The following is a 25,750-nucleotide window of genomic DNA, read 5'->3' on the forward strand; positions in this document are numbered from 1 at the left end:
ATATGCCCTACAATCTTTTGCCATGTGCCCAAAGTTTGTACAAGAATAGAAATAACCAAGAAATATACTTTGGTACCTAGGAGATGAAGATTTCCTTGATGTACTTCTAAATTTTTTTTGCCTCTGGATTCTTTGATGATATTCATTGCCTTTTGTATTCTTGACACCATCTACAAGTCTTCTTGGAGTAAGATTTCTTCTAATGTTTTCTTGATTCTTCTCCTTGCCTTTGTTGGAACTAGGAGAATCAACATTTCTTCCAGGCTTCATTACATCCTTGATGTTTGAAGCATTATCATTCTTGCTTGAGGATTCACATGCATAGCCAAGACTTGATTTATCAAGGGGATACCTTTTATGACTTAGGATGTCATCTAGGGTTTGAGAACTTTTCAAGTTCTTATTCAACAAGTCAACTTCCTTTTTAAGAAATAGAATTTCTTCCTTCATTTTCTTGCATTCTTCATCCTTTTTTGATAAATTGATCTCCATCTCTTCCTTCATCTTGGTTGCTTCATATGATTGTGCCTTAAGAGAAGTGATTTCTAATCTTAACTTGATGATGTCATCATCCTTTTCTTCTAGTTGGCACGTCATGGTGTTTCTCTCCTTTTCTACTTCATCAACTTGTCCTTCTATGAATTCCAAAGCTTCGATTACCTTCTCAGCTCCTTGTGCTTGTTTCAATGCTTCTTCTAGTTGAGATCTAAGGGAGGAGACCTCTTCCTTGTATTGACCAATCTTTGCTTTAAGTTTGTTGAAGCTCTTGAGTCTTTGTTCAAGGTGGATTGACAAAGTTTCTTCCCTCTTCTTTGCTTTATCCAATTGATTTGTCATGGATATGACTTCTTCATGATTATTTCTTTTGTTTTGATGAAATTCCTCCTTAATTTTGGTGATCTCCTCATCTCTTTCTTGTACTTGAAACTTAAAAATGTCAACTTCCTTCTTTGCCTTGTCCTGGTCACCATCTTGCACTTTCTTCTTAAGTTTCTCATTTTCCTTTTTCAAACTATTAATCTCTTCTATGGAAACTATAATTTTGGTCAATAGATCTTCTTCAAAGTCTTCTTTATTTTCTTCATCTTCTAGGTCCTCTTTGGCCTGGATGTCATCACTCTTATTTTCAGCTTCCATGATGGGTTCTAGATTTCCTTCTTGCTTTCCATTATCTTCTTGACTAGAGGTCATGGTTAATTCTCCTTTTGAGTGAAGGTCATGAAGTTTGTCCCATATATCTTTTGCTGATGAACATTTTTCAAAATTGGATTTTATAGAATTTGGTAGCCCATTCAAAATTGTCTTCATTTCTCTTTTATTGTACTCCTTAGATTCGTCGTCCATCGTGTTATCAGTAATCACTGATTCCCCTACTCCAACACCTTGAGCCATTAAGAAAATTCTCATTCTTATCTTACATACATCAAAGTTTCCATTGAACAATGGAACCTTCCCAATTTGATTGTCTTCAGTTTTCACGATTGAGGAAGAGACATATTTAGAAGGATTGGAGGCTTTCTTCCTTGGCTTTTCCATTCGTGTTCTAAGTATCAACCTTCAAGCTATTAGTCTTTGATTGAAGGTATTGGCTCTGATACCAATTGTTGAAAATACTAAGAGGGGGGGTGAATCAGTATTTCTTTTCAATTGTTATTTTTACCAGTTAGATCACTTATATTTAGACCACAAAATGCATAATAAGAATAAATGATTTTATTAATTTATCCAATAAATAAAGTACAATATAAATAGGGCTCCAACCCTAGATGAAGACACAGATATTCAATCTCCCAGGATCCAACCTGTATTTTCCAAGCACCGACTTGGACTTCCAAGACTCCAACCTTGTCAATTTTGAGGCACCAACCTCAAAGGCTCCAACCCTATATATGGTTCAGGCTTTGACCTGGTTTCTTGAGGACTTTGATCTTCTAGGGCTCCAACCCTATCCTCCAAGGCACCAACCTTGTATTTTCGAGGCTCCAACCTCTTGGGATCCAACCCTTGCTTTACTTCATTAATATATATTTGGTTATACTTCACGACTCCCAGTGTCTTCTTCAACGAGCTGTGTCAATCTTAAGCTTCAACAATGCCCTTGATCTCCAAAGCACTTAGCTCATCAATGACAGCTTTGTCTTCTTACAAGGTGTCTCCACAAATCTTTATGTTACCCAAACAAAACTTCTTCAAGGTCACCCCATGATGGCTTCAATGCATCATGGTCTTCAATGATCTCTACAAATCTTCAATACGATGCTTCACAAAGTTCTCCAACTCTGCCCTATTTTGTTCTCAAGAGAAGACTTCAACAAGCTATATTTTTCCAATCCCAATAGATCAACACTTCGACCACAACAACTAGGAAAAATTCAACCACGAAAGCTTCAACCATGGAAACTACGACAGCTTCAACCAAGACAACTACGACAACTTTGACCATGACAACTACGACAACTTCAACCACGACAACTTCGACCACGGTAGCTTCAACCACGACAACTTCGACCACGGTAGCTTCAACCACGACAACTACGACAGCTTCAACTATGGCAGTTGCGACCACGACAATTACGACAAATTCGACCACGACAACTACGGTAGCTTCGACCATGGAATCTATGACAACTTCTCTGCTCCTAGATCGAACCTGTGGGAGACTATTTAACCCAAGAACAATTCCACAAACTTGTCTTCCTTGCTTTTCTAGGTTGCGGCTTCTTCTCTACCTCTTGTCTTGTCTCCACCGAAAAATATGAGCTTGAATAGGCGCATTTCGATTTATATTGATAGTGATTTTGTTTATAATTGAAGGGAGACGTCTATTTGAAGTGAGGCTGCCTTGTCTGACTGAGTATAGGTCGGCTCACTGCTAGGAATAATTTCCTGAACTTAAAAATTCAATATCTCACAAACTATTGGGAGTTTAGGGGCAAATAAAGGCTCGTTAGAAAGAGGACAAAAAATCCTCTTTAAGGATGTCTAGGATCCATTTTGAAAGGATTCCTCCAAGGTGTCCAAAATAATATTTCTTTGTGACTGTCCTTAAATTTTATGCATAAAAAGTTTGGGACAACATGAGGAATGTTTGGGACAGCGTGGCTTCTTCATTCTTTGGCTTCTTCATTGTTATCAATGTCATCATAGGATCATAGAGTCATTATGTAGGAGTGCAACATCCATGCAGCATGACATATCAACAATGTCATCATAGACTAGTGCAATCATGTCATTAGGAGAACTCCAAAATAGTCTTCCAACCATATTATCAAGACCTCATCAAGTGTGGTCATTCGTCAAGTGTATGACATCATCAAATGTAGTCCTCCATATGTCATCAAAGGGCTTCTAAATACTTCGCACTTGGCACTTCTTAAGACTTCTTCATTAGTGACTTGACATATTAATTGATGAAATTATTATAAAACAAGAATTATGACATCATCATCTGGAACCATGCATCTATTGTCTTCAACCTTATCATCTCATTCTAGGGTTTCATGATATTCATTAGGCACCTCAAGAATATTTTCCATCTCGACCAATGCCATATTGACATCAATGACAACATTGATTAACAAATCAATCATCATTAACCATGGTCAAACTTGGTCCAATGTCTCATTATGACAAATATTTTCTCAATATGAAACTCAACCATGGTCCAATGTCGCATTGTGACATAGATTGTCTCGATATTAAAGCCAATCATGGTCATCCATGGTCCAATGTCGCATGGTGACAGCGATTGACTCAATATGAAAATCAACCATCTTCAACCATGTTTATTTTAGTGTTAATAATATTTTGAAGTTTATATACCTTGGGCTTATAATATTAATCCCTTGGGTTTAATATTAATTATTATTAATAATTATTGTTAATTAATTAATTATTATTATTATTATTATTTATTATTAATAATTAATTTAAAATGATTATAATAATAATAATAATTTTTAAAGAGTTTAGACTTCTGATCCATACTTGATTGTTAGAGATTTCAGCAAAATCACATAGAAAATCATTTGTCGACGCGTTTCAAACCAACTAGTGTGGTTCATCGTCAAGAGTAAGACAAGTTGAGGAACAAATCTGAGCGATCCGTTAAATAGAGTATGCAGGTCCTTCAACGGCTATATGAACCAACAACAGTTAAAAAGTCCTTTAACGGTTATCATATATATATATATATATATATATATATATATTATTTAATTAAATTAATTAATAAATAATATATATATATATATATTATTTAATTTAATTAATTAATAAATAATAATAATAATTAATTAATTAATTAATAATATATATATATATATATATATTCTAACCGTTAAAGGACTTTTTAACTGTTGCTGGTTCATATAGTCGTTGAAGGACCTGCATACTCTATTTAACGGATTGCTCAGATTTGTTCCTCAACTTGTCCTGACGATGAACCACACTAGTTGGTTCGAAACGCGTCGACAAATGATTCTCTATGTGATTTTGCTGAAATCTCTAACAATCAATAATAATTTTATTATTATTATTTTATATTTATCAGTATGAATATTAATATTATCATTAATATTACATTTATACTATTAACGACTATCGGCGTTTCCATCCACATTTGTTAATGTGGTTGTGTATGTGATTGATATATGCCTATCGACGTATATCAACCACATTTATTAATGTGGTTGTGCTAGTATGTAAAGTATGAGATTCAAAGTTCAAATCTCTGTGGGTCATCTTAATTTTAGATCTACTAACTCTCGAGGCAAACCTCTTTTACAGTGAAAATATATCTAATCCCTTGGTAAATTCTCGTTAAGATAGATCTAAACTGATCATTTGAATTTTTGAGTGAAAATGGAAATTTGTTGAATTTGTATAGTGTGATGTCCCTTAGGTGCAAGGGTAATTTTAGGATTACCTTGTTTTACTGCAGTAAAATACTTATTGGAAGTTATGAATTTTTGTGTGCGTGTTTGTATATATATATATATATATATATATATATTTCGTAGAAAATGTTTTTGTTTTAGAGGTCAATTACAAGGTTACGGAAGGAGGGATGTGAGACAAGATTCCATGTTCAAAACAGTTAAGACAGTTAAGGGTTGGTAGTTAGCTTCCTGGTCTCTCTCAAGGAAAAGTAATTCCAGGAAACCAAGAGGCTATGAGGAACCTAAGGTAGAGAGGGGATGGTTGTTCTGGATTTTTGTTCCTTTTGCAGAATCTGAGAGGACAAGAAAGAGAAAATAAAATATGAGTTCTCAGCCTGGCTGGCCGATGGAACTCAGAGATTATCAATGACCGAAGCTGGTTGGGATCAAGTGGTCAAGAGACAAGTTGGTCTCACTGTTTTGAGCATGGAATTGACTCGGGGGGAGTACCAGGTTTAATTCTGGTTCTTGTGGGTTGGGAGGAGCACCCTTCTTTCCGAAGATATGGATGAAGTTTTACATGGTTTTATTTTATTCCCTGTGGAAAATAACATAATGATACTGCTATTATGTATGGGAATGTATTCTGAATAGAAGCCCTAATAACTATTATTTTAATTCTTATAAGAGTTAAACGAATGATGTTATTGTGATGCATAGAGCAGTGTTTTTAAATAAATGCTTTATTAACTGATGGAAAGGAATGTAAACTGTGTTGTTGGGCATTGTGCATACACCATTAATCTAAACTGTAAACAACTGTGAATACTATAGATGAGCCCTAAATCCATTAACTGTAGAAGAATGAAAAATTAAAGGTTAAACGAGTTGCAACAAGGGTAAAAGATGAGAATTGGGGTTAGTTTCCTGGCAGACTTCCAAGAAACAATCCCTAGTATTCAGGGCTCCCTGTATATACAATGGAGTAATAAATTAGTAAATTTTATTTTCTACATGCAGGCAAGACTGAGAAGAATACCAAACCTTTTGTACGAACATGTCATCATAAGCAAGGAAATGAGCAGGATGTCGTATAATATTATGTGAAAAAATTTAGTACTCATGTCCTATCAAACTAAGAAATACAAATAGAGGACATTATGATACATTCAACACGATTGTTACAGAACTAGTTCGAACAAAGCGAAAATTGTTTCACAGTAATAGCATGGGTCTTGAATCAAACTCCAGTACAAGATAAAGAAAATGTACATATATGTTTGTCTCTCTCTTGCGGCCAAACAGAGCCGAGAGTTTGCCTAGAGGATCTATAATCATTGATGGCTCTGACGATTAATTAACAGTTCTTAAATGTGAAGGAATGTAACCCCTCTAGGGCGATGCCATTTAAACAAACTAAAAACCCCATACAAAATCCATGTAAGCTAAAACCCCAATTAACCAGGAACAAAACCCTTTCTGAAACTATGGGTGGACGCAATTCAGATTATATCAGAAACCCATGATGCGAGAAGGTCAGTTTTCAAATTATGCGAGGTTGAAATCACACCCGGAACTCCTGGAGGTTATCTAGCTAAGGTTCGAAACTACAAAGGTATGTTTAAAATGCGGAGGGAAGATTCTCATGCATTAAGAACAAAGCAAGTAAAACAAGTTAACAATCTCAGGTTTAATTGTACTCATGACCAAAACTACATGCACATGAAAGGTAAAATATAATGGTTACCTGAACCCTATTGAGAAAGGGAGAGTCGAGCAAGTTGAACAGTCAAATCTTGGAATGAAAAGGGACACCAACGACCATTCTTGTTGTGAAAACCCCAAATATTAAACTATGTTACAATAACTCAAGAAAAATAGAACAATAACTGAGTTGGGTAGGGAACATGACCTCACCAGTGAAGACCCTGGCTGGAGCATAAGATGGAGCACACCATGGTAGCATCTAACCAGCAGCAGAACCATGGAAACTCAAGGAAAAATGTTAAATGCTAGGGAAATTGTAGAGCCAAGAAAGGGAGCAGAGAACTTGCGCAATGAAACCACCGAGCACGAGTGTGGGGAGGGTGGTTACCCTCTAACACCTTCCCCACGACCTCCACTATTGATCCTTCCCCAAGCGCCACCCACCATTGATCAAGTGTGGATCCCAAAGCAGATTCCCACCGTGCACTGATCTCAATGGAGAACTACCACGCAGGGGTCAAGTTCCGGAGAGTTCGAAAGCTCTCGGTGGGTAACCCATAGTTAACCACTAGTGCAAGTCATATTAAAGCCAATAATCATGCTATATTAATGCAAAGAATGTTTTACACGTGAAGAAAAACAATGTTAATTCCATATTAAAATGATAATGTTTTAATACTACATTATTGTGAAGATAATAATATGCTTCTTAATATAATCATGTTTATGAGTCCTAGGATAGCTGTATAAGTTGTGTAAACACTTGTACGTAAAAATAAAAAATAAAAAGTATTTTATTTTATTGATATTATGAACGAGAGATATTACATGTGGTATTAGATCTTAGGCTCTACACTAAGGACCTGATTGGGTGCCAAACAAAATTGTGTTGTGTGTTCACAGAGAAAGAGAGCGCTATGAGGAGAAGAGGTGGACTCACTTTCATGCCATCAACAAGACCCAGTACTGAGCCTGAATCAATACCAGTAGAAGAAACTAATCCTGAGTTATGGATTCAACTGAAGAATGAATCTCACAACAGGATTGTCGCTATGATGGAAACAATTCAGCAACTCCAGACAGAGATGACAACTCTTCGAACTGAAAATGAAAATTTATTACGTGAGAAAGAACGTATTCTGAAGAGCCTAAGAGATAAACATAATCATGGGAATTATAACCCTATTTCTGACAATGGTAATTGAGAATAATCACATAGAAGGAGAGAGGATACCATACCAGAAGAAATTCAAACATGGGAATTAGAAGGGAATCGAAAAACGCAAGAAAAAGAGTTTGGAGACACGTGAGATAGTGATGGACGCAAAAAGGAAAAGAAGCACAAAGTTGAGATACAAGGTGAATTCAAGAATATTAAGCCTCCAAGTTATGATGGTGAAGCAGAGGAATCAACAGAGTCTTGGTTAATAAATATGACCAAGTACTTTCAAATTTATGAGTATGATGAAAATCTAAAAGCCCGACTAGCCATTTACCAACTGTAGGGGAAGGCTACCTTGTGGTGGGAAGAAGTAAAAGTGGTGCATGTTGTTGATGAGAAATCGATTACTTGGGAAGCGTTCCAGAAACATTTCAGGAATAAATATCTAACATAACAGTTTTATGATGATAAGGCTAAAGAATTCCATGAGCTAAGGTTGGGTCAGCTGACTATGGATGAATATGTAGCCAAGTTTACTTCCTTGCTGCGATATGTACCATACTTACAGGAGGAGAAAGATAAAGTGAAAAGGTTCATTAGTAGCCTACCAATGCATATGAAGGAATGACTTGAGTTTGACTATCCCAAAACCATGGATGATGTTGTAAGAAAAGCATGAATATGTTATCAGCAGGTGCAGAAAAAGGATAATGGCAAAGGCTGGACCGGTAAGAAGGGACAAAGAACTGCACAAAATAGTAGAAATAACATAACAGTTAATCCCATAAATACTTTTAATGGGTAACAAGGGAGAAATTCGAAGAAAATCTAACAGAAATTTCGACCTCAGAATGAGGCCAGACCAGTGGAACCATCTATTAAATCTAAGGGTAATTAAGGCCAGAAAACACCCCTACAATGCTAGGGTTGTGGAGAACCGCACTACATTAAGAATTGTCCTCATCGTGGGAGATTGGAACAATAGCGAACATACAGGAGGCTTCAACAATGGGCGAAGTAGCAAGAACCATACCAAAAATCAATGCGGCTTTGGAAGATCATCAGGCAGATTATCAACCCAGCATGATTGAAATAGAAGGTAAAATGTTTAAGCATACTGTTTCAATTTTGATAGACCCTGGCGCCAGCTTAAGTTATGTAAGTCCTAGAGTAGTAGAACTTTTTCAGTTACAAACTCAGAAATTTAAAAACCCTTGGCTAGTTCAACTAGCCATAGGAGCCAAGAGACGAGTAGGGGCTAAAGTAGAAGACTTCTCTATCGAATTAGCAAACCAAACCATTAAGGTGAACTTGAATGTCTTGCCTTTGGGATCTTATGACATCCTAATAGGAATGGATTGGCTAGAGGCTCATTGGTCTTTGGTGAATTGTAAAGAGAAGATTGTTAGTTATTTGAATGAGGCGGGTATTAGGAGTGAAGTTCAAGGAATTAAGAGACCTGTACAATTGAGGCCAATTACTGCCTCTCAGATCGGAAAATGTTTGCAGAAGGGTTGTCGTATCTATGCAGTGCAAGTGGGCTATGCTAAAATTGACGTGGTAACAACTGAACTAAAGAACCTGTCGATAGTCCAAGAGTTTGCAGATGTATTTCCTGAGGAAATACCAGGATTACCACTGAAAAGAGATATAGATTTCACTATTGAGTTAGTTCTAGGGGCTGCTCTAGTTTCAAAATCACCTTATAGAATGAGTATACCCGAGCTCACATAACTAAAAATTCAGCTACAAGAATTGTTAGATAAAAACTACATATGCCCCAGTGTATCCCCATGGGGAGCTCTAGTGTTGTTTGTTAAAAAGAAAGATGGCACCCTAAGACTGTGCATTGACTATCGACAGTTAAATAAATTGACTATAAAAAATAAATATCCACTGCCCAGAATTGACGATATGTTTGATCAAGTCAAGGGTGCCAAAGTATTCTCGAAAATTGATCTAAGATCAGGGTATCATCAGATCAGAATAAAGGAGGATATATGCAAGACTACATTCAATACCCACTATGGGCATTACAAGTTTGTAGTTTTTCCTTTCGGGTTGACCAATGCCCCGACTACATTCATGAGTCTCATGAATGGGATATTTCATCTGTATCTTGACAAATTTGTACTGATTTTTATCGATGACATTTTAATTTATTCTAAAAGCTTGGAAGAACATCATAAGAACTTACAAATTGTGTTGCAAACCTTAAGAAAAAATCAGTTGTACGTGAAAATACAGTTAATTTGAATTATATAAGGAAGAGATACAATATTTAGGGCACACCATCACCCGGATAAAATCAAAACAATCATGGAGTGGCATGTTCCCAAGAATGTGGCAAATATCCGTTCCTTCTTAGGATTGGCTGGATACTACCACCACTTTATAAAAGGATTCTCTAAAGTGGCCTACCCCCTGACATCCTTGCAGAAAAAGGGGAAGAATTTTAAGTGGACTGAGGATTGCCAACAAAGTTTCGAACAGTTAAGGCATCTCCTAACTACAACACCAATTCTAAGGATAGAAGATCCGAACAAGGAGTTCTTGGTTTATACTGATGCGTGCCAAACTAGAATTGGGGGTGTACTGATGCAGGAGGGCCGAGTGGTGGCATATGAGTCATGGAAGCTGAAGGACCATGAACAACGTTATTCAACCTATGACTTGGAGCTCACCGCAATAGTTCATGCGTTGAAAATTTGGCGACATTATCTGTTGGGAAAGAAGTTTATTCTTATGACAGATCATAATAGCCTAACAAACTTCTTTCATCAACCAAACCTAAACGCTCGTCAAGCGTGATGGACCACATTTCTAAGTGAGTTTGATTTCAACATTAAACATTTGAAGGGAAAGGAAAACCAGGTAGTTGATGCCTTAAGTTGAAGACTGAACTGTATCTATGAGATTTCCTTTAGCAGGATCAAATTTGATTTTTCAAATCAGATAAGAGAAGCTGCTTTAAAATATTTGGAATACCAATTTTTATGGCAGTAGGCAAAACAGGGAAACAATTCTAAAAGGAAACTAGGCTATGATGTTAACAGTGAAGTAATGTTGATATATAGAAATTAAATTTACATACCAAATCAACAAGCTGTTAAGCTTTATGTTTTGGACGAATATCACAAAAATCCATATACTGCGCACTGGATATCAAAAATTAATTATAGAATTAAGGAAAGATTACTTATGTTCTGGTATGAAGACAGAAACAACCCAGTATCTCGCACAGTGTTTGGAACGCCAGCAAGTGAAAGCAGAACATCAACATCAAGCTAGCCTGGTTCATCCTCTACCCATTCCTGAATGGAAATGGGAGATTGTGACCCTAGACTTTATTACTAGACTGCCGAAATCAAAGAAGCAAAATGATTCTATAATGGTAGTAGTAGACAAATTGAGCAAAGTTGCTCATTTTATTTCGGTCCAATCAACTTACAAGGTTGTACAAATCACTGACATCTTCATGAAGGAAATTTTCAGATTACATGGAATTCCTAAGATGGTTATCTTAGATAGGGACGTGAAGTTTACCTTCGCATTTTGGAAGGCTTTATTCACTGGCTTATGCACTCAGATACAATTCAGTACTGCCTATCATCTGCAAACAGATGGACAAACTGAGCGGGTGAACCAGGTGTTGGAGGATATGCTTAGAATGTATGTAATGCAGCAGCCCACGAAATGGGAGGAATACATACACCTGGTGGAATTTTCATACAACAATGCTTACCATGCATCATTGAAAATGAGTCCATTCGAAGTGTTGTATGGGAGGAAGTGTCGAATACCAATCAATTAGAACAACCTGGAGGATAAACTAATGTTAGGTCCTGACATGCTTAAAGACATGGAAGCTACAGTGAAAAAGGTATGATCCTATTTAAAATCCGCTCAAGATCGGCAGAAGAATTATGTTGATCAATAAAGATATTATCGAGAGTTTCAAGTGGGAGATCATGTATACTTAAGGGTTAAGCCCAGGCGAAGTACCTTAAGATGGAATAATTATTCTAAATTAGCCCCACGACTTTGTGGTCCCTTTCATATTATTGCACGAGTTGGTCCAGTAGCTTATTCGATATTCGTGTTCATAACGTATTCCATGTCTTGTTATTAAAAGAATACATACATGATCCTAGACACACAGTTTAGTGGCAAGATGTTCAAGTAGTGTAAGAAAAAAAATTATTGTTTCTCTCTCTCTTCAATAATGCAGTCTAGATTTAACCTTGAATGTGTTTGAATGTAGGTCGAACTGGATGGGGATTTCATGGTCAAACCCATATGTATTCTCGATCAAAGAGAAACCGTATTGTGGAAATGAGTTATCCCCGAGGTTAAAGTGCAATGGCAGCACTTCAACCCAGAAGAGGCCACCAAGGAGGATGAACAAGTTATGCTGGAAGCTTATCCAAGCCTGTTCCAAAGGCAAATGAACACCGAGGACAGTATTCCACTTGAGGGGGGAAAGATGTGATGTCCCTCAGTTGCAAGGGTAATTTTAGGATTACCTTGTTTTACTGCAGTAAAAGACTTATTGGAAGTTATGAACGTTTTGTGTGTGTGTATATATATATATATATATATTCCTGGAAAATGTTTTGTTTTAGGGGTCAATTACAAGGTTACAGTAGGAGGGATGTGAGACAAGATTCCATGTTTAAAATAGTTAAGACAGTTAAGGGCTGGCTGTTAGCTGCCTGATCAGAGCTCTAGGAAAATTAATTCTGGGAAGCCAAGAGGTTATGAGGAACCTAATGCAGAGAGGGGACGATTGTTCTGGATTTCTGATTCGCAGAATCTGACAGGACAAGAAAGAGAAAATCAAGTATGAGTTCTCGAGCTGGTTGGCCAGTGTAACTCAGAGATTGTCAATCACTGAAACTGGTTGGCATCAGGTGGTCAAGAGACAAGTCGGTCTCACTGTTTTGAGCATGGAATTGGATCGGGGGGAGTACCAGGCTTAATTTTAGATCTCTCAGGTTGGGAGGAGCACCCTTCTTTCCGTAATCTTGTGACAGACCACTTTAGGAAATAGATAAGTGTTACAAACCTGGTACTTATACTAGTAATTTTAAGAGAATGGTAATTATATAGGAACCATAAATTATGTGCATTAAAGAAATGACAGAAGGATAATACTCACATGGGTGAATGTAAGGTCCCACCTTACCAACCATCAATAATATAGAGAAGTAGAGGTCACATTAATCACTAATACTCATTTTTTTAGCATTACAAACTTAGTTATCATGTAATCATGTCCCTTCATATATTTCAATATAAGAATATCACATAAGAAGTCAGGGATAACTTTCCCTTAAAACCAATTCCAAAACACATTTCCTCTCAAGTTTAAAATATGATAGCATGTGCTCTTTTCATACTTGTACATGAGCTCTATGTAAGACTGGAAATAAATTCCACCATAATGCCATGTGTGAACATTAATCTAGATCAACCTATTTGATTTCCTACAATATGTTAAATAAGTTCTACTTATTGACTCTTGACATCATAACCATAAAAGTATGCCACAAGAACATAAATTAGTATGCTTCTATCACATATAAGAATATGAATATTAACCTACTTATAACAAGATAACTAAAGGAGGAATATGCCTTTCTTCATCAGAAAATCTAATAAATATCATATGTTTATTGATTCATCAATTAAAAACTCCCAATAACATTGGTTCATTCATGAGACTCGTATAATGAATGTTGCAGCAAGAGCAACCACTGTTACAAATTCAGAAACATATTATTCTTCAAAAGTGCCAAATAACACATTGTACTTGCCAAAATTGGGTACACTAGTTGTTTGCTACAACCATTGAAACATAAGATTGCACCCATGAATACATGAAGCTCAGATAAAACTTATTATGCTTACTTGCACAAAATACTAGATAATTAGTCACTGTAAAAATGTTTCCAACAACAACCCTTTTTTTAAATGAAAGCTTTAGATAATAAAAGTAACAATTGTCTTATTCTCTGTTCACGTTCCAACAACTTATTAAAATCATTTCACATTCATACAAAAACTTGCAGACATAGGTAGCTACATCTATTAAATAATCTATTCATAAATTTTCTAGTACATAAAAGCTACAGTAAGTAGGGGATTTACTCTAACAATTTATATGCACAAAAGCTACATCCATTGAAGTTTCGACAAACACTTTGCAAGCATGAAATCTACAAGCTACAACCATTGAGGCCTTTTGACAAACACTTGCAAGCATGCAATCTATAGCCATTGAGGCATTTTATCAAACAGTTGGAAGTCAGAATCTCTTAAGGTAATTTGAAATGAATCTAAGATTCTTCCACAACCTATTTAGCTCATATAATTTATAAATTAATTCTTTAAATAAAAAAAATATTAAAACAGGGACTAAATCATCTTATTCTTTCACCCAAAACTTGACAACAAGCACACACAGTTGACAGCAACAATTTGCAAAATCGCCCAGATTTACAATCTGGGTTTTGAAAAGTATTTTTTTGGAATCAAGTCGGAGGTTACAAGTTCTAATGGAACGGATACCTCCTGATGTTTACCTTAATCATTACGAAAACACCCACGGATGCAATTTTTTAAACTAGCAAATCTTCTAACTCCTAGAATCTCATTTACAAATTTTGTCAAACAAATGGCATGCAAACTTGAATCTACAGCCATGAATAAAAAAATAGTAACACAGAATTAAGTTATAATTACTTATGTATTTCCCAAATACTTTTATAAATCATTTCATCTACTGTAAATGAGTTGAAGAGTTTTGAGATTCATCAAGCATTATTTTCATTCAACCATTCCATCAAACATGGAAAACATCCTCAGTTGTTAAGAATCACTCCAAAATAATAGTTAACAAGTGATGATTATTTTAATGCATTACGTATCCTTACTTGTCATCTACATTTGAAAGTATTGGAAGCACATAATGACATAAAATTACCTCAATTACTTTCATTGAATCTCTTGGATGTGATTATTTTTCATTTTTATTGTAAGGGATGATTAAGTGATTCCTTCAGGTATATGTTGGGTATGTGTCACTTTCCTTACTTCTCCCGTAGGTTGCAAGTTAGAACTTATTCATGCATAATCATTTGCATATATAATAAAAATAATAGCATTTCTCATTTACGTATTTTGTTTTCCAAACACTTTGCAACATATCCTGAAACCATTTCTAAAACATGTCTCTAGTTACCTATTTCAATTAAAATGAAACAAAACCATAACTCATGAAACTCTTACCCAAGTCCTTTGGAAATTATTTATTGGAATTACCTTAAGCAATATTTGGCTTTCCTTTCTCAAATGCTACAATACCAAGGTTAGTACCATAAACTACACCAATAATAATTCCAATAATATTCTAAATAACATAAGCTTAAACCAAATTAGATGCTTACAACACTAAAATTTCAAGACAATTAAATTTATACCTGATCAGATGTGAAACTCTAATCGCTGAGAATACAATTCATCTCTGATTCCTTAACCAACTCATTTGAACCATCCAGTTTTCCACCCAACCATATCCAGGGAGAACTTCTCCCCCTAGAACCCCCGAGCTGTAAGAGCTCACAAGCAGTACCAAAATATAACAGTAGAGAGATATACAAGGCAAGTTGAGGAAGATAAGTTTTACTTCCTCTCAATACCACTCATGTTCAACTCCATTGGGTAGAGATACTTAGTAATTTAGATTAGCATTTGGCTACTCTCCAAATCTCTCCCTCTCACAATCTTCTTCAAATCTCTCAAACTCTTGGTATCACCATGCACCTCCCCCAAGTGAGAATACATGAGACACATATATAAGAGGAGCAACAAATTCTTGTCATAAAGGAGGAGTAATATGCATGCCTTGTATTCCATTTAGAGGAGTGTAACTCATGCCATTAAGGAGAGGTATGCATGTCTTAGTTAAGGAGAGTGTAACATATGCATTAAAGAGAGCGTAAGAGGAATATTTTATGACATGTCTTTAATGAGTGTAAGAGGAATATGTCATTCTTTGATGAGTGCATAAAAGAGAGTGTAATGTGTTATTAAAAGAGAGAGAGATTTACATAGATCCATGAGAGTCATCAAGGAGAAAAGTGTGAAGTGATTGAGGAGATGAAGGTGACTTGTAACTCCCTTTTAATAATAATATCATAGTCTCATAAAAGATGATAATATTGAGGATTAAGTCGAGATTGAACTATTAGGATTGAGTAATGATAAGTTAAGTGACCATCCTTCAACTATACTTGATTACCCATTGATTGAAGGTGACTTACTAGTGTTGGAAAGTCATACTTGAGATGCTAGACATGACTTTCTATTTTTAGAAAGTCATTCCAAAATTTTCAGAAATGAGACTTTATTAATGAATTTCATCCTTGAGCTACCCATGAGTGGCATTTTCTTCCGGAGAATAGGGGTTATGCGTCCCTATTGCATTCATCTCTGTGCCTTAGTAGATTGAGGTCTCCGCACCCTGATCTACTCCAAGGATCCACGATTCCACACCTTGATCTTTTAAATATTTAGGACTCCGCGTCCCATGATCCATGAGGATCTTATCATTCCAGTGTATCCAGAGAGTTCAGGTCGTCTTCAGCGTCATCAGCGTCGCTAGTGTTGTCTTTAGTTCTTTCGGCGTTGTTTAAACTTCATGGTGTTTGAATGTCATAATGTGACAAAGTGGTTTGTAATGGGTTTTGCTATGGTGATGTAATAAGGTCTTGATCCTATGCTAAAGATCTAATCCTAAAACCTAGCACTAAAACTATGGCGAAAAACCTAATTCATAAGACCTATATGCATAAAACCTATGGCTAAAACCCACATTCGGACTTATGATTAAATCATATATATTAAAAATAATACAACACACAACCCCTAAGCCGCGCGGGTTTGGACACCGCAACAGAGACAAGCACATGTGAATAGTCGAAGGAGTAACCGTAGCAGTGACTGCAGCGGAGGTTGTTGACAATTCACCGGATCCATTGGCGTAAGACCGCCAAGTAAGCCACAACTGTCGGAGGTAGGCTATCACATGAAACAATCGGAGCGCAACGTTAGCCGAAACCACTGGAGGATGACCGTGGAGGTGGCAGCCTACGGTTAAGTTGTTCCGCGCTGGTAGCAGACCATTAGGGGTAAAGTTTTATCATAAAGTCTATTTTGGGTTTTCTATTGGTATTTTGGCATAAATTTAATACAATCACACCATGTAACCACTTACCTAAGGTGTCAGCTAGTAATAAGACCAAGCACATTCAACCTTAATACACCCATTCATGCCTATCTTAGCCATGAGAGCCTCGAATGAACCAGGGAGGTTATAAATTCATCATTTTCTCATGTAAAAGGCATTAGAGTGATTTTGGAGTCTTGTAAGCAGATGTTGAGCCAGAGAGGCAGTTATTGATTTGAGTGTATCTTGGTCGTCCAAAGGCGAACTTGGGAACTGAGACAGGTGTTGGAAAGCTAGGAGAGAGAGCTTTCTGTTGACAGAGACCAGAAGTGCCTGTGTGCACATTCAGTCTGGTATTTTTGCTGTGTAAAATACCTCTTTCGATCAATCCTAATAAAGCGGACGCCCATCTTGAAAGCGAACCCAGAGACGTAGTCCATCAAGGACGAACTCCGTAATCAATGTTTGTTGTCTTCTATCTCTGTTTTTACTGCAAATTCAAGCTTAATTATGTTTCTTAAGTTAATGATTCAGTCTTAAATCAACTGCTTTCCTTCAATCTTTCACATTCAACACTTAAGGTTAACTCTGAGTAGTGATGCATCCTTGCTATTTATTCCCTCAGATCTACTGATTTCTCACCTTGTCCTGAAGATGAACCACATTAGCTGGTTCGAAACGTCGACACAATCTCAACGATGTGATTAATCTGAAAGACTAATATATACATTATGGATCACAAAAGTCTTAGATCTAACAAAATCATTTCACTGTTGGCGATTAATCAAATTCTACTTCAGTTTTAGTTGATGATCAATTTCAAATCATCCCAATTCTTTTATTATAAATCCAAGACTCCATGCCTTTATCTTTCATGGATTTAGGAATCCGTGCCCTAATCCTTTTATTATAGATCCAAGACTCCACATCTTTATCTTTCATGGCTTTAAGACTATGCGCCGCAATTTCCATGACTTATCATCTACTCTAGATTGAAACTCCGCGCTTCACCTTAAAGTACTAATTGTGAGCTCATACCCATTTGATGGTTCATTGGTAAGGTCTTGTTCCAAGCCGTGCACACATCACAATCTCATAGATCAAAGATATCTAATGAATTTCATAATTAACTTATTCACATTTTACCAAATATTTTGCATGACTTCCACAATCATTTTGGTTCTGGAGAAATGACTTCCATAGCCATTTATAATTTGAACATCCTTGTTTGCAAATAACCACACCCCCTATCACATCTTGCTCAATACAATATTAAACATATATAATCATAAAAATCATGTATCATGACTTCCACAGTCATTTATAATTTGAGCATCCTGGTTTGCAAATAACCAAGTCCCTTGCCACATCCTGCTTAGTACAAGATTATGTCTCAATCATATATCATCCATAAATCATAATTAACCATATGTTCCACATAACCATGATCATCCATGGATCTATGTGTCTCAATATTGGATTATCATCCATGTCATACACCTATGTCCAAACTAGGATACCAAAAGAGAAAACATCGATAATATGCACTTAACCAAAATCAGTGTTACTAAAATCATCCTATATCATAAGCACGTAGCAATAGTGTGACCTAAACCAGGGTTATATCATACAAGCATATACATAAGTCTAACATGCATAATATTTATATCATTGCGTCAAAATCACCTTGTCCAAGTGTCATCAAAGTTATCTCACTAAGAAAAGACACTACAGTGAAAATTGTCTAACAATGTTTTCTGTGAAACTAGTATAAATGAACCTAGTAGATATGGATGAAGTTTTACATGGTTTTTTTTTATTCCCTGTGGAAACTAACAAAATGATATTGCTATTATGTATGGGAATGTATTCTGAATAGGAGCCCTAATAACTACTATTTTAATTCTTATATGAGTTAACCGAATGATGTTATTGTGATGCATGGAGTTTTGTTTTTAAATAAATGCTCCGTTAACTGGTGGAAATGAATGTAAACTGTGTTGTTGGGCACTGTGCATACACCATTAATCTAAATCTCCTAACTGTAGAAGAATGAAAATTTAAAGGTTAAACGAGCTGCAACGAGGGTAAAAGCCAAGAATTGGGGTTAGTTTCCTACAGACTGCAAAGAAACAATCCCCAATATTCACGGGCCCTGGTATATACAATGGAATAATAAATTAGTAACTTTTTTTTCTACATGCAGGCAAGACTGAGAAGAATACCGAACCTTTTATACAGACATGTCATCGTAAGCAAGGAAACGAGCAGGATGTCGTATAATATTATGTGAAAAAATTTAGTACTCATGTCCTAGTAGAGTAAGCAACACAAATAGAGGACATTATGATACATTCAACACAACTATTATAGAATTAGTTCTAACAAAACAAAAATTGCTACACAGTAATAGCATGGGTCCTGAATCAAACTCGAGTACAAAAAGAAATTAAAAATGTACATATATAGTTGTCTCTCTCTTGCGGTCAAACATGGTTGAGAGTTCACCTAGAGGATCTATAGTCATTGATGGCTACGACCATTAATTAATAGTTCTTAAATGTAAAGGAATGTAACCCCTCTAGGTGATGCCAATTAAACAAACTAAAAACCCCATACAAAAGCCATGCAAGCTAAAACCCCAATTAACTAGAAATAAAACCCTTTCTAAAAGTATGGGTGGACACAATGCAGATTATATCAGAAGCCCATGATGCAAGAAGGTCAATTTTCACATTCTGAGATGTTGCAATCACATCTGGAACTCCTGGAGGTTGTTTGTCTAAGCGTCGAAACTCCAGATGCACCTTTGAAATGTGCAGGGAAGATTCTCCTGCATTAACAACAGAGAAATTAAAACAAGTTAACAATCTCGGGTTGGCCTGTACTCATGACCAAAACTACATGCATAGGAAAGGGAAAATATAACAGTTACCTGAACCCTGTTGACAAAGGGAGAGTCGAGCGAGTTGAATAGTCAAATCTTAGAATGAAAAGGGCCACCGATTACCATTCATGTTGCAAAAACCCCAAATATTAAACTATGTTACAATAACTCAAGCAAAATAGAACAATAACTCAGTCTGGTAGGGTACATGACCTCTTCGGTGAAGACCCTAGCTAAAGCATACGCTGGGGCACACCATGATAGCTTCCGACCGATGGCAGAACCATGGAAACTCAAGGAAAAATGTTAAACGATGCGGAAGTTGCAGAGTCGAGAACGTAAGTAGAGAACTTGCACAATGAAACCACCGAGCGCGAGTGTGGGGAGGCTAGTAACCCTCTAACACCTTCCCCGTGATCTGCACTGATGCTGCCCCAAGCGCCACCCAACGTTGATCAAGTGCAGATCCCAAAGCAGGTTCCCACCATAGATGGAGCACTGATACCAAGGGAGAACTGCTATGCAGGGGTTGAATTCTAGAGAGTTCGGAAGCTCCCAGTGGGTAACCCATAGTTAACCACCAGTAAGTTATATGTAAAGCAAATAATCACGCCATATTAGCGTGAAGACAATGTTAATTTCCATATTAAAATGAGAATATTTTAATACTACATTATTGTGAAGATAGTAACATGCTTTTTAATATAATTATGCTTCTAAGTTCAAAGATAAGTGTATAAATTGTGTAAACACTTATACGTAAAAATGATTTATTTTATTTTATTTTATTGATATTATGAGAGAAAAATATTACAGATAAGCTCTCTCCACCTTTATAGCATTTAGCATTTAGGAATTTCTTGTAATTTGTAATATTGAAATTAGAAAATTTGTAAACTTTTACTTTACTAAAGTTTGTTATTTTAAGTTTTGAAAGGAAAATTGGAATTAAAGCTGTTTCCATCTTTAGAGCAGTTCGGATTTTTTTATAATTGAGCTTAGAAAAATTGTAAACTTTTATTCTGCTGGGGTTTATTCCATTTTCGACCGAGGAGAAGAGACAACACGGGCAGGCGCCGCGTTGGAATCGTCGGGTCGTGTTTGAGTCAGTGGAGGAGAGAGCATCCGATGTCATGTGAATGGATAGCTCAAACAAATTTAAAAACAAATATTACCATGAGTCTCGCTGGACGCGTGTCCGTACTAGTTGTATCTTATGGTATGATCTGTAAAGATACGTATGCCACGTCAGGCATGCAGTGGGCAATGATGGTGACACTGTTGCATGCGCTAGCAGAACATCACTTCCTTACGCCTCCTCCATTCCGGTCCTCCACGGGTCACGGGAGCGGCCCAGATTTTGGTGGCTATTTTATTCAACTTGCATGCACAGATTTTGGTGGCTATTTTATTCAACTGCATGCTCCGCTGGCAGCATGGGTTTTTAATTGGCCCAGCATCTTCTCTTTATAGTTATCGAAACGGAGACACAGTGCAATTGCATCTTGAAAATCAGTTAGTATCCTATTGTTCTGCAACGATTCCAGTGCGTCGCTGTATATACTTTGTATCATCTCAAACTGCAGCTATTCATTGCAGTGTATTCCAAGTGCTATTTCTGAGCCTTCTGCTGCAGATATTGATTGCCATGTATTACTGGTGATATTTAAGTTGATAAAAATTAAAAAAAAAAACAGAATGAATGGTTGAATTTTTTTAGAGTGGAAATGAATTCAGCATTATCATAAATCTTTAGAGCATCTAAGTTTGATAGTTGTAAACTAGACTTTCAAAAAATTCTGCCAGATTTTATTATGGTCTTTTTGGAATTTCAAATATTTCAGAGTTTATTTGTGGGTTTTATAGGATATCATTTGTGGGTTTTTATGAAATATTAATTGAAAAAAAAAATTAAAAGAACAAGCAGGTTTTATGGGATATTATTTGCTAGTTTTATGGATTATCATTTGACTGGGGATAATTTTGTTATTTTAAACTGGACTAATTTTTAGAAAAAACTTAGAAAAGCTAAAAGTTCCTATGAACTAAGAGTTGTTATCATAAAACTATATAAAATGCTATTGCCAAGTGTAGGAAAACTAAGAGGTTTTGGGAACAAATTAATTTACTATCTGAATGGAGCAAGGTTGTTTCTTATTTGGTAATCATTTACATCGATAAGTTAGAATGTTACAATGATGATTGGAAAAAAAACTAAGAGGTTTTGGGAACAAATTAATTTACTATCTGAATGGAGCAAGGTTGTTTCTTATTTGGTAATCATTTACATCGATAAGTTAGAGTGTTACAATGATGATTGGAAAAAACAAGTTGTACCAGCCCATATCTCTAGCCAGTATAATCATCATCCTTCTTATTATGTTGATGATATTGTTTTAATGAAATAATAATCACCTAAAACATTAATAATCACTTAAAAATACTTAAAAGCTTTTATTTAATATGTGTATGATTGTGAACGGTGGAAAATTAATTTTTACCTAAATTATTTTTAGATCTTATATATATATTTAAAGTGATTTAAGCCATCAAATAAAATATAGTTAAATGAAAAATATTACTTTCATTCACATGGAGAATTTTGCTTCCATTTCTTTATTTTATTTGTAAATATCTTATATATGTAAAAATAAATTTATCTAAATTATTTTATCAAATGGAATATAGAGCTTCCATTGCTTCATTTCTGTTATGAGCACCTTATTCTATATCACTGTAAAAATCTATTTTATTTAAACAAAAATAATAAATGCAAAATAACATATTTTTATAAACAATACTCAACGTGCATGGGTATATATATTTACAGGTTCTATAAATTTAGAGTGACATCCCACATGATTAGGATTTCAGTCTAAACTACTAACTAGTCTACTCTACTGCATACTCTTTCCAAGCGCTTGAAGCGATCAAGTCAAGAATCATCAAATGGTAGTAGATCGCTATAGTAAAACACAAAGTCATCTTGCAAATTCCAGGAAGCATCACACGCCAGCTTCCTTGGCATGGGCAACAAATGCACTCACAACTCATGGCACAGCATAACTGACTCACAATCTCAGATTGCATCTAAAACTAAACAGACACAGTTTTATTGCTATCTATGATGGAAGGCCCAACGAAGAAGCTGAAAGGCTTCTTTTCTTCAAGGAACTCGGAGCATTTGGTGAGACATGGTAGCAACTGGTGCACATGATGTGGATCTCTGCTGCTGCTGCTGCTGCTGGAGTGCTGCATTACTTGAAGAAACATTGGATTGGCAGTTGAGAGGGCAAGCAGATCCCAAGAACACAACTGGTAAATTCTCGCAATTGCAGATCTCAATCATGAAGCCATCTGGGTCATGGAAGAAGAGTTGATCAACATAAACTCCTCCTTCCTCCACGGTGCGTTTTATAAATTTGATATTCATCTCAACAAGCTTGCTCTCTACTACCTGCATGCTCTCACACTGACAATAAACAAATATCAGATAGGTAATATTTTTTTGGCCCAAGTCCTTGAATAGCATAGTTTCTTACACTATTTTAAAGTTCATTTTAGGATATTATTTGAAGCCATCTCTCAACCCCAAAAAATATTACGAGGCACATTTTTCAACGTCAGAGAGGTTTCTAGATGAATCATTTCCCACTGACAAGTGAATCTTAGTAACCAAATAAAACATTTCAATGGTAGGTAATCAAATTATATAGCTCACGGGAGACAGATAAATTAACCATTACAAGTGAATGTCTGTAACCAAACAAAACATTTAAATGGTATGGTAATCAAATTATGTAGCTTAACTGGTATGGTAATCAAATTATATAGCTTACAGGAGACAGATAAATGGCATGTATGGGACTTTTGCTTTGATTTTGATTTTTTTTTGGCCTGTGCATAAGTAACTTGGGTCTTTTTAAAAGTGTGAAATGAAAAATTACAAGGGAGTAAAACACATATTTTCATGCTTATTAAATTTAATTTGATTTATTTTGACTGTAGACTGGTGAATATAATTGATAACCCACAAAAGCTAAGTCAAACAATTGATTTTAAAGTTCAGAAATATTATGAATCTACAATACAAATGAAGATGATTTCCTAGATATCTGAGAGGTATATTAATGTATAACACTATACTGAATTTTTTTATGCTTTAGTCTACTTGTTATTCATTTTGGATTTTTTCAGGTATATTTTTCTGGTGGAATTGCCTAAAATTATGCAGAGAATTTGGAAATATTGGAACTATAAGTTTTAGTTGTGAACTCTCCACAATTCTAATGTCCCAGAAATTTTTTTGGGTGTTTGAATCCATAAATATAGTCAAAAACCAAATTTAAAGAACAAAAAAATCAAAAATTTGACCGCAAATTGTTTCACTCAATTCCAGCTAAAAACCCCAAAATGGAAAAACTCCAAAATATAAAATAATTAGATACTATTTTTTCTTGTTACATAAGGTAGAGAATCCTATCTAAAAAAACCTTTCATCCTTCGGCACTTATTAATTTATTTCTCCAATTATTAACTTACTTTTTCAATAACCTACCCTGTAAATTTCTGGATAATCGTCTACCCTGTAAAGTTTTATACAATCAGCAAATTTAAAATAAAAACAGAACCATTCAGAAAGCACTGTTCACGTAGGGATTGTTCTCATATACATTTAAGAAAAGCGGCCTCTCTTTAACGGCAGTCGCCAAAGCTATTTTCCTGTCGAAAAGTGGTTTGATATGTGAAAACAACCAGACCCCACAGGATTTGATCTTTTTGTGAAGTGAAAATATCGTTTTGTTTTCTTTGGGGAGTGAGACTATCGTTCTGTAAACATACCTGAAAGGACATGTGATTATCCATGGGATTGATCTCTATAAACATACCTGAAAGGACATGTGATTATCCATGGGGTTGATCTCCTGTTTCTTGGGCATTGCCTCTGGATTAGGACTCTGCAGCAAGTGTATCCCCATTCCATAGCTGAAGAGCCTACAGGAAAAACAATAGTGAGATCAACACAATTCCCAAAAGCAATTATTGGCACACTCCATTTCCCCATGTAGATCCTGGCATCTTACCATGGCCATGTGTATTTGTTTATCCACTTACCATGCTCCATCGAAGTTAAATGATCCGGGCCTCTTAATAGGAAAGAAACCGAGAACATTTTCATAAAAGTCCATAGAATCCTCAACAGATCGGCATACCAGGGATATATGGTTCACAGACACAAGGGGCAGTGGCCCGGCAGCTCCCTTGGCCGAGGTGCTCTTTGCAGCATTTCCCGCCATCTTTTCTTTTATGGTCCAAGGAGTTTTGCCAGTGAGAGAAGCTCTGGATCTCTGGAGTGCCCGCGTATTGAACTCGGGAGGATTGATTCCCTGAGTGATCTTTGATCTAACAGAGAATTTAGACCAAGGCGAAGAGAAGAAGCAGACAATATTTGAAGCCTAGCGTCCACAAACACGCTTTTATGGGCATCCACGAATAACCCAACTGTATTTTATTTTGGGAAAAACTTTTGGGTCACTGTCAGACAGCAGCTACCCACTCACCATGGACGATTTGAAAGCACGAACTCGCGGTCCGCGGCCGTTTTGGGTGGTGTTTAATAAATATTGATGCGACCCTTCAGTCTGCATCCCGAGTATTGCGGGCCAGAAATTATAAAATTTGTAAACTTTTACTCAGCTAGGGTTTGTTAATTGAATTTTTAAGCGAAAATTAGAATTTATTGAAACTGTATCAAGTTGTTTCCTTCCGGGTAGCATTTAGTAATTTCTTTCTATCTTTTTTTTTAAAGATGACCACTTAATTTTTAGATATCATATATGGTTTTTATGAATACATATTCCATTTTTTTCCGACAAAAATAT

At 35.9% G+C, this 25,750-nt stretch overlaps 2 protein-coding genes across 2 annotated transcripts; one reads left to right on the forward strand and one right to left on the reverse strand.

The window, feature by feature from the left end:
* Window positions 1–8,757: 8,757 nt before the first annotated feature.
* Window positions 8,758–9,483, forward strand: LOC149162949 (uncharacterized). The gene has a single exon (XM_089435317.1). It carries the CDS (start codon window positions 8,758–8,760, stop codon window positions 9,481–9,483), a length of 726 nt encoding a protein of 241 aa, XP_089291443.1.
* A 13,152-nt stretch (window positions 9,484–22,635) lies between these two features.
* On the reverse strand, window positions 22,636–25,461 carry LOC149162950 (glyoxylase I 4-like). The gene is made up of 3 exons (XM_089437468.1): window positions 24,984–25,461; window positions 24,758–24,863; window positions 22,636–23,340 (listed from the first exon to the last, which is right to left on the reverse strand). Exons 1-3 carry the CDS (start codon window positions 25,163–25,165, stop codon window positions 23,035–23,037), a joined length of 594 nt encoding a protein of 197 aa, XP_089293594.1. The 5' UTR covers window positions 25,166–25,461; the 3' UTR covers window positions 22,636–23,034.
* Window positions 25,462–25,750: the final 289 nt, after the last annotated feature.

Source organism: Pinus tabuliformis, chromosome 5_2 (assembly GCF_031772625.1).
Source record: "Pinus tabuliformis cultivar Carrire ecotype Pingquan chromosome 5_2, CPIR1, whole genome shotgun sequence".
NCBI lineage: Eukaryota > Viridiplantae > Streptophyta > Pinopsida > Pinales > Pinaceae > Pinus > Pinus tabuliformis.

Excerpts from the sequence above, each read along its gene's own strand:
- LOC149162949 (XM_089435317.1), top strand. The coding sequence starts at position 8,758 with ATGGGCGAAGTAGCAAGAACCATACCAAAAATCAATGCGGCTTTGGAA.
- LOC149162950 (XM_089437468.1), bottom strand. The coding sequence starts at position 25,165 with ATGGCGGGAAATGCTGCAAAGAGCACCTCGGCCAAGGGAGCTGCCGGG. Across the intron at positions 24,864-24,983 it reads TTTAACTTCGATGGAGCATG|GCTCTTCAGCTATGGAATGG; the intron begins GTAAGTGGATAA and ends TTTTTCCTGTAG. Across the intron at positions 23,341-24,757 it reads ATAATCACATGTCCTTTCAG|TGTGAGAGCATGCAGGTAGT; the intron begins GTATGTTTATAG and ends GTTTATTGTCAG.